The sequence below is a fragment of the Salminus brasiliensis genome, chromosome 1, assembly GCF_030463535.1.
Source record: "Salminus brasiliensis chromosome 1, fSalBra1.hap2, whole genome shotgun sequence".
NCBI lineage: Eukaryota > Metazoa > Chordata > Actinopteri > Characiformes > Bryconidae > Salminus > Salminus brasiliensis.
The window spans coordinates 33,270,831-33,283,395 of record NC_132878.1 but is presented as its reverse complement, the minus strand read 5'-3'; the positions used below and the strand labels follow the sequence as shown (position 1 = coordinate 33,283,395).

The window sequence follows — 12,565 nt, the reverse complement described above, 5'->3', positions numbered from 1 at the left end:
GCTGCCCTGATTATTTTATTATTATTATTTTTTGGTGTGATGAACCTCATGGACCTGATGCACTCACACATTTACTCACTTACTCACTCATGTTCATCTAGATTGTCTATAAGGGGGCTCAAAATAGCTTTGAGCCTTGGGTGCCCATGAAGGTACTTCGCCAGGGAGGTACTGACCACTGCATAACAGGAACACTTCACAAGAGCTGCCCTTCTGGAGACGCAGTCGTCTAGACCTCATGTCCTCAACACATCACTATGGCTGATCAGTGTAAAACTGTACAATATAATGATGTAAATTAAATTTTTAATTCAAAATGTGAATTACTGTTTATTATTTGTGTGAATCGTATAGTACTATCATTTGTAGGCCAGTGCAGTTCAACACAGTGGCCGCTAGGTGGCCCGTGGAGAGAGAGACAGGTAGCCTTGCCTAAAGACGGCCGACTCTAGCTGACTTGGTGTGGGCAAAATCTCGCCCATTAAAGCACTGAGAGAGCTGGTCAGCGTTGGACGCGCTCAGCTGGACGGCGTGGAGAAAAAGCTAGCTCAGGGTGAGTCGAACAGCCTTACAGCCCAACTGGAGCCTGCTCACCAAACCCACATGACCAGGGCAGCAGAGCATCAAGCAGAGGAGGCCCAGCTGCTGTTGTCGAGCATGTGTTTGTTTCTCTTCTGCTGTATTTGCACTAACTTAACTGGATTCAGGTGATGCCATGCTCTGTTTTTGTCAGGAATGATTTGTGTCCTGTTTCTGTTTCTGCAGCTGGTCGTTTCCCTCCTAAGCGCCCACATTTCACATTCCTCCCCGTTTACACAGTAGAGCTGCAGCAGCACCAGCACAGGACACCGCTCGTGCTGTATTAGAGAGCAGCAGTAGTGAGACTTACGCAGTGGATTAAAAGCAGTTATTTTTACACACAGAACTGTATGCTTTTATTATAGAGATTTTATATTATTATTTTTTTTTTTTAAATAAAAATTAATATATAAAAAAAAGTACGTTTTCCTGGACCCATTTGTCCAAGTAATTAAAACACACACACACACACACACACACACACACACACACACACCCCTGATGCAGTCCATCAACCAAGGGCACGAGACGCTGGGCCAACGTTGCCAGTTTTATTTACGTCAATAAAGACCAAACTCTATCAAAAGACTACGGAAACAGAACAGATGTTGAGTTAAACAGCGCAGACAGTCCTTATTTAAGTATTTGAGCTAAAACTTCCTCTGTTGAGTGAGGTACTGTAGTTTGTATGCCGCTTTCCTAGGAGCGATAGCCCGCGTTTTACTGAGGAAGCCAGTAGCGGGTCCAGACACTAGCGCTCAGCTCTGCGGACAGGTGTGGTGATGTGTGTATGACCTCTTTATGGAGGGGGTCCCGCTAAAACACACTGAGTTATCAGCACCGGACAGTTGAAGATTGCTGTAAGAGGACTGAGTAATGTTGTTGGCGTGTATTTACAGAGCTGAGATTGGTGACACGAAGTCCAGTGTTTGTGAGCAGCGTTAGCCTAACGTCTCCTGTCCCTAACGCCTCCTGTTCCCAACACCTCCTGTTCCTAACGCCTCCTGTTCCCAACACCCCCTGTTCCTAACGCCTCCTGTTCCTAACACCCCCTGTTCCCAACACCTCCTGTCCCTAACGTCTCCTGTTCCTAACGCCTCCTGTTCCCAACACCTCCTGTGCCTAACGCCTCCTGTCCCTAACGCCTCCTGTTCCCAACACCTCCTGTCCCTAACGTCTCCTGTTCCTAACGCCTCCTGTTCCCAACACCTCCTGTCCCTAACGTCTCCTGTTCCTAACACCTCCTGTTCCTAACACCTCCTGTTCCCAACACCTCCTGTGCCTAACGCCTCCTGTTCCTAACACCCCCTGTTCCCAACACCTCCTGTCCCTAACGTCTCCTGTCCCTAACGTCTCCTGTCCCTAACGCCTCCTGTTCCCAACACCTCCTGTTCCTAACGCCTCCTGTTCCTAACACCCCCTGTTCCCAACACCTCCTGTCCCTAACGTCTCCTGTCCCTAACGCCTCCTGTTCCTAACACCCCCTGTTCCCAACACCTCCTGTCCCTAACGTCTCCTGTCCCTAACGCCTCCTGTTCCTAACACCTCCTGTTCCCAACACCTCCTGTGCCTAACGCCTCCTGTCCCTAACGCCTCCTGTTCCCAACACCTCCTGTCCCTAACGTCTCCTGTCCCCAACACCTCCTGTCCCTAACGTCTCCTGTCCCCAACACCTCCTGTTCCCAACACCTCCTGTTCCCAACACCCCCTGTTCCCAACACCTCCTGTTCCTAACGCCTCCTGTTCCCAACACCTCCTGTTCCTAACACCTCCTGTTCCCAACACCTCCTGTCCCTAACGCCTCCTGTTCCTAACATCTCCTATTCCCAACGTCTCCTGTTCCTAACATCTCCTGTTCCCAACGTCTCCTGTTCCTAACATCTCCTGTTCCCAACGCCTCCTGTTCCCAACGTCTCCTGTTCCCAACACCTCCTGTTCCTAACGCCTCCTGTTCCCAACACCTCCTGTTCCTAACATCTCCTGTTCCCAACACCCCCTGTTCCCAACACCTCCTGTTTCCAACACCTCCTGTTCCTAACGCCTCCTGTTCCCAACACCTCCTGTTCCCAACACCTCCTGTTCCTAACGCCTCCTGTGCCTAACGTCTCCTGTTCCCAACACCTCCTGTTCCCAACGTCTCCTGTTCCTAACATCTCCTGTTCCCAACGCCTCCTGTTCCCAACACCTCCTGTTCCTAACATCTCCTGTTCCCAACACCTCCTGTTCCTAACGCCTCCTGTTCCCAACACCTCCTGTTCCCAACACCTCCTGTTCCTAACGCCTCCTGTGCCTAACGTCTCCTGTTCCCAACACCTCCTGTTCCCAACACCTCCTTTTCCCAACACCTCCTTTTCCCAACGCCTCCTGTTCCCAACACCTCCTATTCCCAACGCCTCCTGTTCACAACTTTTCACGTTTCCTATTCCCAACACCTCCTGTTCCCAACGCCTCCTGTTCCTAACGCCTCCTGTTCCCAACACCTCCTGTTCCCAACGCCTCCTGTCCCTAATGTCTCCTGTTCTCAACGTCTCCTGTCCCCAACATCTCCTGTTCCCAACACCTCCTATTCCTAACGCCTTCTGTTCCCAACACCTCCTGTTCCCAACACCTCCTGTTCCTAACATCTCCTGTTCCCAACACCTTTTGTTTCTAACGTCTCCTGTTCCCAACACCTCCTGTTCCCAACGTCTCCTGTTCCTAACACCTCCTGTTCCCAACGTCTCCTGTTCCCAACGTCTCCTGTTCCCAACACCTCCTGTTCCCAACACCCCCTGTTTCCAACATCTGTTCCCAACACCTCCTGTTCCCAACACCTCCTGTTTCCAACACCTCCTGTTCCCAACGTCTCCTGTTCCCAACACCTCCTGTTCCCAACAGCTCCTGTTTCCAACGTCTCCTGTTCCCAACACAACTGTTCCCAACACAACTGTTCCCAACATCTCCTTTTTCTAACGTCTCCTGTTCCCAACATCTCCTGTTTCTAACACCTTCTGTTCCTACTAAAGAAGTGAACCTCAAAGACCAATCAGCTCAGTTTAGTTCAAATCACTTAAGTTTCATTCAAATCAGTTCAGTTTCATTCAATTCAAATCAGTTCAGTTTCATTCAAATCAGTTCAGTTTCATTCAAATCAGTTCAGTTTCATTCAAATCAGTTCAGTTTCGTTCAGATCAGTTCAGTTCAAATTAGTTCAATTCAAATCAGTTTAGTGTCATTAAAATCTCAGTTTCATTTAAATCAGTTTAATTCAGATCAGTTCAATTCACATCAGTTCAGTTTTATTCACATCAGTTCAGTTTCATTCAAATCAGTTCAGTTCAATTCAAATCAGTTCAGTTTCATTCAAATTAGTTTAGTTTAAATCGGTTTCATTCAAATGTATTTCTATAGGCTTTTCATAACAAATATTGTCACAAAGCAGCTTTACAGAGATCTGGAAAAAAACTTCCTCGGGTCGAGAAGGAGAATCCTTGAGAGGAGGATTAAAACAGTCTGTTGTTACTGAAACCTGCAGCAGATCAGTGTTTATTATGCACTAACAGTATCCTCCATAAACTTAGAAAAGCTTATTGATATCACGATAACACAATTTATCACAATATGAAAAAATATCATCATATTGCTCAGCTTTGTCTTGAGGTATTGTGTATTTATGTCAGGTCACCAACTCCTATGTTAAAGTGTTCGATAGATTCCAGTGTAGTGTGTATTGGTCTATAGGATATAGACATTCCTGTCTTGTTCCTACTATTCCTGTAGACTGTTTTCCATTAGGGGCTCACTCAGGTTTGGATTGCAGGTGGATCACAGGCTGCAGGTGCCAGCTTCTTCAACAGGTGAAAGACAGATATTTGCTCCATCCGTGATTCACTTTTCTCTTGCATATTGTTGACATCATCTGTCTAATGTTTTTCCCCATGGCCTGACCTTACGTATGGCTAATATTCTTGATATTTTTCAGCCTTTCTGTGAAAACCAGGGGAGAAGCTGGGAGCCTGTGGGAGCAGCACTTTCAGAAAGAACGAAAGAGGGGCTTTACTTGTTGCACTTGATTAATCATGATTCTTGAAGTGCATGTCTCTGTCTCATGTCTCTTTCTTAAGACTCATGTTTCTCCCATGCGGTCTCACAGCTGTGAAGACAAATCCCACACGTTTTGCATTTTCTGAAGGTTTGTTTCAATATGTGCTGTTCGGTTTCATGAACGCATCAAAGCCCAGCGATATTGGCCAATACAACAGTATTAGCTTAAAGGCCCTAGTCCGATATCTTCTTGTATTATATTTCTTTCTCTGAGGTTCACTGGTAACATTTGTGCAGCTTTATGTTTCAAAAAGGGTCTTAATTTTTTTTATACAACATTTCCAACCTTTCGTTAACGCTCAGGATTAAACAGGCTTGGACAGATATTAGATAATATTTACAGTCGGCTGATGCTCTTACCCATAGCAACTTACATTAAAACATTTCAGACAGGGAGGGGAATATTGTTAGGAGCTGCATAGTTCCTGGTGTAGAACTGAAATGGACTTTGCACTGGTTGGCTGTCCTATAAGAATAAGAATGGGCGGGGATAAATTGTGGTAGGTTAAAGTTTTCTCTATATAGACTGGACTGGTGAGGGAAATTCAGTTTCATTACATTTGATTTCACTCATGTAAATTTAGGAAAAGTTGGAAGCTAAGATGAAACTGCCATCTCCTTCATACATGAGACACCTTTTCTAAATAGAACAGTCACATTTGATTGTGTTGATAAGTAAATATGTGTGGGTAATGTTAAACTGACACAGTAATAAAGTAAATTATTAAGTTAATTCATTATTGTTATATTGAATTTTTTCTTTAACTTTTCTATTAGGAACACAGAGATCCAGGATAGTGTTGAAGAGTTGGTGCAGCTGGAAGTATGTGATGCTAAATATATATTCTCTCTCTCTAATATAGTTATTTGATTTTTTTATCTGGATTACAAATGTCACTTTGATATTTTGTATTGTGTCACAGTTTATTTGGTTCTGCATGTGTTTTCATTGATTGGTTGTAGGGGAGTAGCGGTATGTGTATTCGCCCCCAACCATCATGGTTTAGTGCATCCCATTAAGTACATAGTACACATAGCCGATATGTGTGTGTGCAAAAATTGATGAATGTAATGCAGAACTAAAGTTCACAAGCGCAGGTTTCACCCGAAACTGGTTCACCGTACTTCCAAGGGTACTAAGGAAAGCTGCATTCCAAACACTAGGCTGCAGCTAAGGTAGGGCGGATCCTCTGTGGGACCTGTCCTATGAAGACTCCTGCTTAGTAGCCTATTGGTCTCACACACACTTCTAAAAAATGTATTTTTAACTGTTTTAAACTCTGTTATGGAGGGTTCCTATTAGATGTGCGCAGAGAACTATGGGTAACCGACAGATGGAAAGATCCATCAGTTGCGTCATTTGCCTTGAAAACCCACAGAACGTAGGCTGCATTTCTGGGCTGTATACGAAAGTTCCTTCTCTGTGGAACAGCCTTCTATGACGTATCGACTGAGAAATGCAGTCTACCTCGGCTGCAGTCTAGGCTTTGGGACGCAGGTTACCTTCTTTGGTCCGGATCTTCAGAATTTTCAGTTTGATCCGCACCAAAATAGTAGATGTGAAATGAGGCACCTAGAAACAACAGCAGGATAAAATAACTAGCATTGTGCCGAAATCCGACCCTCCTTTTGTGTGTGGGAAGTTGCAACAGATTTCGCTTGCAAATTTCTGTTGTGTCTGTTTCTAAATAATTCTTTCTCTTGAATTTTCCAGCATAGCAAACATCAGAACACTGCCACTGTGTTTCTGATTCTTTGTGAAGCACACTGGTTTTTGGATGTTAATGGATGTCTGAAAAAAAAAACCAAGAAAGTCACGTGTCAGCATTCTCATCATTTGTTTGACATTTACATGATATTTTCATCTTTTTAAAGACACAGTTACACTTTAAATGTTGATTGACCCTTATTTCTAAACAGAAATGAAAGGACTCCTTGGAGCATAATCTGTTACGCTCATTCTGCTGTCTGACGCTAGTGCACTCAAAGAGAGTCCCGTCGAGTTGACAACACTCTGACCCCAGACGCTCACCCTTGAAGTTCTTTGGTGCACTCACTAAATTGCAGTGTGAAACCAAAAGTATCTGGTTCAGGGTTATACAACATAACAAAAACATGAGCCTTGGTTAAGACCTTCCTCTGGACTTTCAGGTGTAAAAATGCCCTGAAGCGCGTCACTCGTCCACATTTTTTAAACTGAAGTCTGAAATAATCCTCTCTGTCTGCAGTGACTGGTTACTACCCAGTTACACACCAGTGAAACCAGTACTGACAGAGTGATCAGATACAGAGAAACCGTCCTCAACAGCTTCCTAATATTAAGATCATCTTAAATGGGTGGAGAGAGTGTTTCATCTGATGCTCGCTCTACCATTTCCCAACAACCTTTTATTTGTGCTCAGAGGAATCCCAGGCTTGTAGCTTAACGGCACGGATCACAACACTTGTAAAATGTGGCTAAATATTAGTGGACTGTATTATTATGTTCATACTGATCATTTGTGCTGACTGGATCACATCTAAATACAGAAAAAATTATCATTTATTTTATTTATAAATAAACAGTAAACTGATAAAAGAGCCGTAATGAAGTGTGGGGAACCCTTGCTGTTGCCTGCAAGCTTTTAGCAACATGCCATGCTAATGTTAGCTCAAGCTGATTAGTGTCTAAAATGAAAATATGAATAAAAAAGTTTTTTTATACCCCCATCTGAACAGTGACTTGTGTCACAAATTCAAATTCAAAACACATTCCTTTTGATCAACAGGCCAAGTGGGATGGGTTTCTGGCCCGCTTGGACACTCAGACCCAGATGAGTGATGGGACTCTTTCTGTCGTTCCGCCAGCACACATGCTAAGCCCTGACTTACAGCTTACTGATGTCAGAACTAAACAGTGAGTATTACACCTTACTCCCCACACATCAGGTATAGAACGCTCAGTAGCTGAACACTCTGCAGATTGCTAACATGGCTATCAGGAATGAAAGGTAATGGGGAATGGTCTTCTCAAATAGAGTAGACTGTTCTCATAAACATAGTTCTAATAAAGGTCTGTATTTGGCCTGCTATTATTGCGAAGCAGCATTGTATTTTAACTCACTAGGAACCCTGATGATGTCCGAGACCTTCTTCCATGCTGTGCATTTCTTTTACTTTTGTCTCTGTATTCTTGCAGCGTAGGATCAAATAGAGCAGTGGCCTTTATTTGATTTTTGTCCATGTCGTGCAGACAGAGCTGTGCAGACAGAGCTAATGGTTGGGCGGTCCTTCACGCATTTGTCTGCTACTACCCATAGAAAATAAATAGGGGTGGCATTTGGGGATGACAAGTTTGCCTGCAGTGGCTACGTACCATAAGAGTTGGCCATGTTAGCAGGAGATCCCCAGTTCCACTCTTAGAGATGCCCCAACCAGCAGAGGCTGATGCAGCACACCTGATGCAACTAATAAAGCCCCTGATTTGCAAATGTGTGCTTATATGAGGGTTTCTGTTCAGGGGTTGAATAATTCTGAGACTGCAGTGGTCACTAAAAATGGCATTGTGTGTTAAATATGGAGAAAGCTCTTGTTCTGTTAGTTGTGTTGAGCTATTTAAGTTGGTCTTGTTTGATTAATTTATGGTAAACAGCGGAAATTTGTACATTTTGCTGATAAGTCTGATTTGAATTGCAGCTGTATTGTGTGTTAGGCTAAGAGAGGACTGTACTGAATGCTCTATAAGTGTGTGTGTGTGTGTAGGACTGTTTCTCTGGTTCAGTACCTGGGTAAAGGGCAAAAACTGTTGCTGGTCCTTCTCAGGCATTTCGGATAACTGCCGTGACGAGACCACCTGACTGAGCTTCAGGACAATAAGGTAAAATTCCAATGAGCGGTTGGTTACTGGACATGCGCACAGTATATGTATGGTGTAAGAACTGCACTTTTATCATTTTTAATATGGTTTATGGTTCATGCTAATTCTGATGGTTGTGTTGTATAAAGAAGAATTAAGTTCATCTAAAAATAGAATGGATCATATTTCTTAGAATTTAAATGGTTTCATGTTCTTAAGCCAGACTGAACTCAACGACTGAATGACCGTTATGGTTAGAGCCCTGGGTTAATGAGAACAGGGTTTTGGCTTCGATACCCCAATTTGACAACCTGCCACTATTGGTAAACCAATTATTATTTGTAAACCAGTGAGTTTATCTGGCAAAAAATGTAAATAAATGTAAGAAAAATGGTTTAGTAAAAGCTGGCGCAATTTTATTGCCTCCATTTTGCCTGCTATTAGTCTGTGGTCAGAGAGAGATTCTAATGGCTAAACGTTAATATGTTTAAAAGGGTAATTGATGCATGCATTTACACTCAGGCCTAACATTTATTATAATATATATTTATTATAGATAGGATAAGCACTGTTCTGATGCTGATGTTCTGATTGTATTATTTTTGTAATAAAATATTTGAATACTGTAATTACACCTGTAAAATTTGTCTGATAACCCCCCCCCCCCCATGTGATTAAAAACTGGCAATAGCACCCAAACCCTACCTATAATTTTCCTAAAATCTTATTTTTAGCATTATATTGTAATTACAGTGGTTTCAGGTTCCTTTTTTTAATCTGGACATTGCTGACCTTGCAGTCCTCAGTTTCACTTTGATTGTTTCCATGTTTTGCTACATTCCCTGGCAGAGCCCTGCTGTGCAGTGATAAGGTTGCCAAAGTCTGTGGAATTTCATTTCCATTTGGAACATTCTCTGCTGTCCTTTAGTGCCAAGAAACCTTCACCTCTCTTTCTCTTTCTCTCTCCCTCTCAGGCTGCTCTTGAGGCTCAGTATGTGCGGGTTCTGGTGCTTTCGTACGGTTCTTTGGAGGGGGCAGAGTTTTGGCTGACTCAGACCAGCTGTGACTTTGACATGGTCTTTGATCCCGAGCGTAAGGTCAGAAAGGTCACAAATCACACATCACCTGAGGATCCCATAACTGTAACACTTCTTAATTTAGATGTCTAGCTGTGGTGAATCAAGGTGACTAGTGTTTGGAGTCATGTGTGAGGAAGGTTGTATGTGTTTGCTGTGGTTCTTTGGGATTTTAAACTGCAGTAATAGAGCAATAGGAATTATTCAGGAGCTATAGACTATTCATGAAGTTTGAGGATCCTAAAATAACATCAGTCAGTTTACATAGCTTATTGTCCTTTTGCTGCCCAAACTGCCTTCAAGGCCCAGCTGTCCCTGGAGAACTTTGTTTGGTTGCTGGGCAGCCTTTGCTTTGACAGCAACAGGAACATGGCCTTGGAGTTGTGCCACCTGACTCAGCTGTGTGGTTTAAGTTTTGCCTCAGCTGTTTGGCCTCAGTCGCTTCTGGCCCTTAAGGTGTCTGTTCATACAAGTCCCTGATTGACCAGATACACACTTGATTGTGTCTGATTCATACTTAACTGACACCCAAAGAGCACAACCTGTACCCAGAAATCATTCTGGGAATTGATTTCTTGCACGGTTTGCTTACCAACAGAAACTCTGGAAAACAGCACTGGGTGCTGGGAGCGTGACATGTCTCATGCAGGAACACGAGACATGGACAAACACAAACACACACAAACTGGACTCTTTCCTTACCAGAGAATATTTTTAGCCATGCAGGCTTTCACAGGACTGATGCAGAAAAGTGCAGTACCCTCCCTCATGGAGAATCTGCAACCTCATATTAAATGTTTAAAAGTTTATGTTTGTTAAGTTTCTTTCTAGATCATTTGTTCATTTTGCTTCACTAGTTTGTTTACCTAATTGGTCTAATTAGTCTGTTTACCTAATTGGTTCATTTCTTAGTGATTAATTTTAGTTAACACAATTATTTAATCGATGTATTTTTATTAGTTTTATAATAGCTTATTATTAAATAGTCTTTTAGTTCATTTGTTTAATAACTGGGTAGTTTAGTAGTTAATTTTTAGCAAGGTTGTTAGCTAGTCAGTTGGTTCAATTTTTTCGTTAGTAGGATAGTTTGTCCATCAACATATTTGTTTGTTAGTTCATTAGTTTGTTTACCAATTGGTATATTTGTGCATTCTTGTAGTAATTAGGGGATTGATTAGTTTATTAATTTGTTCATTATTTAGCTAATCTGTTCCTTAATCAGTAAATGTGTTAATTTACTAATTAAATTATTCATTGATAGGTGACGATAAGGTAGCTCCTTAGTTCCTTAGAGAGTTTGGTAGCTAATTGCTAAATAAAGCCCTTTATTCTGTATTTCATTACTCAGTTTAATTTCTTAATTAGATGGATAGTTACAAGTTTCAGTTCATTGTTTTTAGTTTTTTTTAGTTAGCTAGTTAATTTAGTATTATGAACTAGCTTTAGGTATACATAGTTTAGTTAATAGTGTAGTTTAGTTTAGTTAGTTAATTGTTTAATTTTAGTTTTTTGTTATCCTGTTAGTTTAGTTTTAGTTTAGTTTTGCTGTGACAAGATAATTGGATCATGTTATTCGGTTGGGTGCTCTGAGTGGGTAGCCTTTGAACACAGTCTGTACCGCTGGTGGAAAAGAGGGCGTTCACAAAGGTTCAAAAACAATTTGTACATTTTACCAGATATTCTAGACTTTTCTGTTCCTGGCTCCAGAAAAAACTTCCTGTTCAGAGAACCCTGTTGTAACGGCTGTGTGATCATTTCCTGTTCTCTGTTGCTTTAGGTCTACCAGGCATTCTCTCTGGGCTCCTCCTTTGCTAAAGTGATGAAGTTCAACAACATGCTAAGCTACGCGAAGTACCATGTGACCAAGCGGAGCATTCCTCAAGTTCCTCCGCAGTTTATTGAAGACCTTTTTCAGGTACCCTTTTACATTTAGCACATGAGGCTACATTGACAGCACCACTGATGAATAAGCTCCCAGCTTTTGCAGGTACAAGTCTGTAAATGTTTCTGATTAAATCTGGGGAATATCGGAGCTTGCATCTTTCCTGGAATGCTGCTCATGTGAACGGAATGGGCTCCAGTAATCCAAATGAAACAGAATTCCTTGGAAATGTTGCTTAACACCAACTGAAAGAAAAACATGTTTTCTTTCATTCCCTCCTCTGTCTTGTTATTGTATTCTCTGTTGGTCGTGTTTTCTTTATTTCTTTCTCTCACTTGCTGTCAACCTCTCTCCTGTTCTCTACTCCTCTTTGGCTGATAGATGGGTGGTGATTTTGTGCTGGATGAAGGAGGTACAGTGATCTTTTCCCACCAGTGTCAGAGCCCAGTGGACCGGCCTTCGGCTGAACACATCCTGGCTGCCCTCTCGGCTTCATCTTAACTGCCTCTGCTTAAAGCGACAGTTTGACCATCAGTCAGATTCACGTTTACTTCCCACCTCTTTCCTCCAAATGCCATTAATCAGCCAAGGCATGGTTTACTGTCTTAAATGTACTTCTTTAGCACGCAGAGTAACGGAGGTAGCAAAAAATGAATGTTTCTTCACACCATTTAGCATAGTGATAACTCCAGTGCTGATGGGCTTTAGTCCAGCATAGTTTGACCATTTCTTCCAGCTTAGAATCTGCAAAAAGTAAACATATACACAGTTGTCCGTATATAAGATTGAATTATTTTGACCTCTTAAACTGCAAGTTTACCCTTTAATATTTTTCTTGTTTGGACATATTTCATCTAAATCATTCAGTAACTGCTACGAATTACTCATTATGTTTATAGACTATTTATACTAAAAAGTATTCAGTAACTACAATTATTTTTTTACTTTACTTATTAGATTAATCACTAATGTAAACCAGACACTTATTTTCTTGGCAAATTGCAAAATTTTTGTTGTTTTTTTAATGACTCTTTTTAATAACTCTAATTTCTTAGTCCGTGTGATAGTTACATGTTCATATATAAGATATTCTTTAATGTAATTCTTATT

General features: G+C 41.9%; 1 protein-coding gene across 1 annotated transcript; it reads left to right on the top strand.

Annotated features, from left to right (window-relative positions):
- Positions 1 to 146: 146 nt before the first annotated feature.
- selenol (selenoprotein L) lies at positions 147 to 11,956 on the top strand. The gene is given in 10 exon segments (XM_072693781.1): positions 147 to 168; positions 488 to 661; positions 766 to 859; positions 4,541 to 4,599; positions 5,445 to 5,485; positions 7,431 to 7,558; positions 8,404 to 8,518; positions 9,472 to 9,594; positions 11,351 to 11,488; positions 11,837 to 11,956. Coding segments are annotated over 10 exon segments (1,014 nt in total).
- The last annotated feature ends 609 nt before the right edge of the window (positions 11,957 to 12,565 follow it).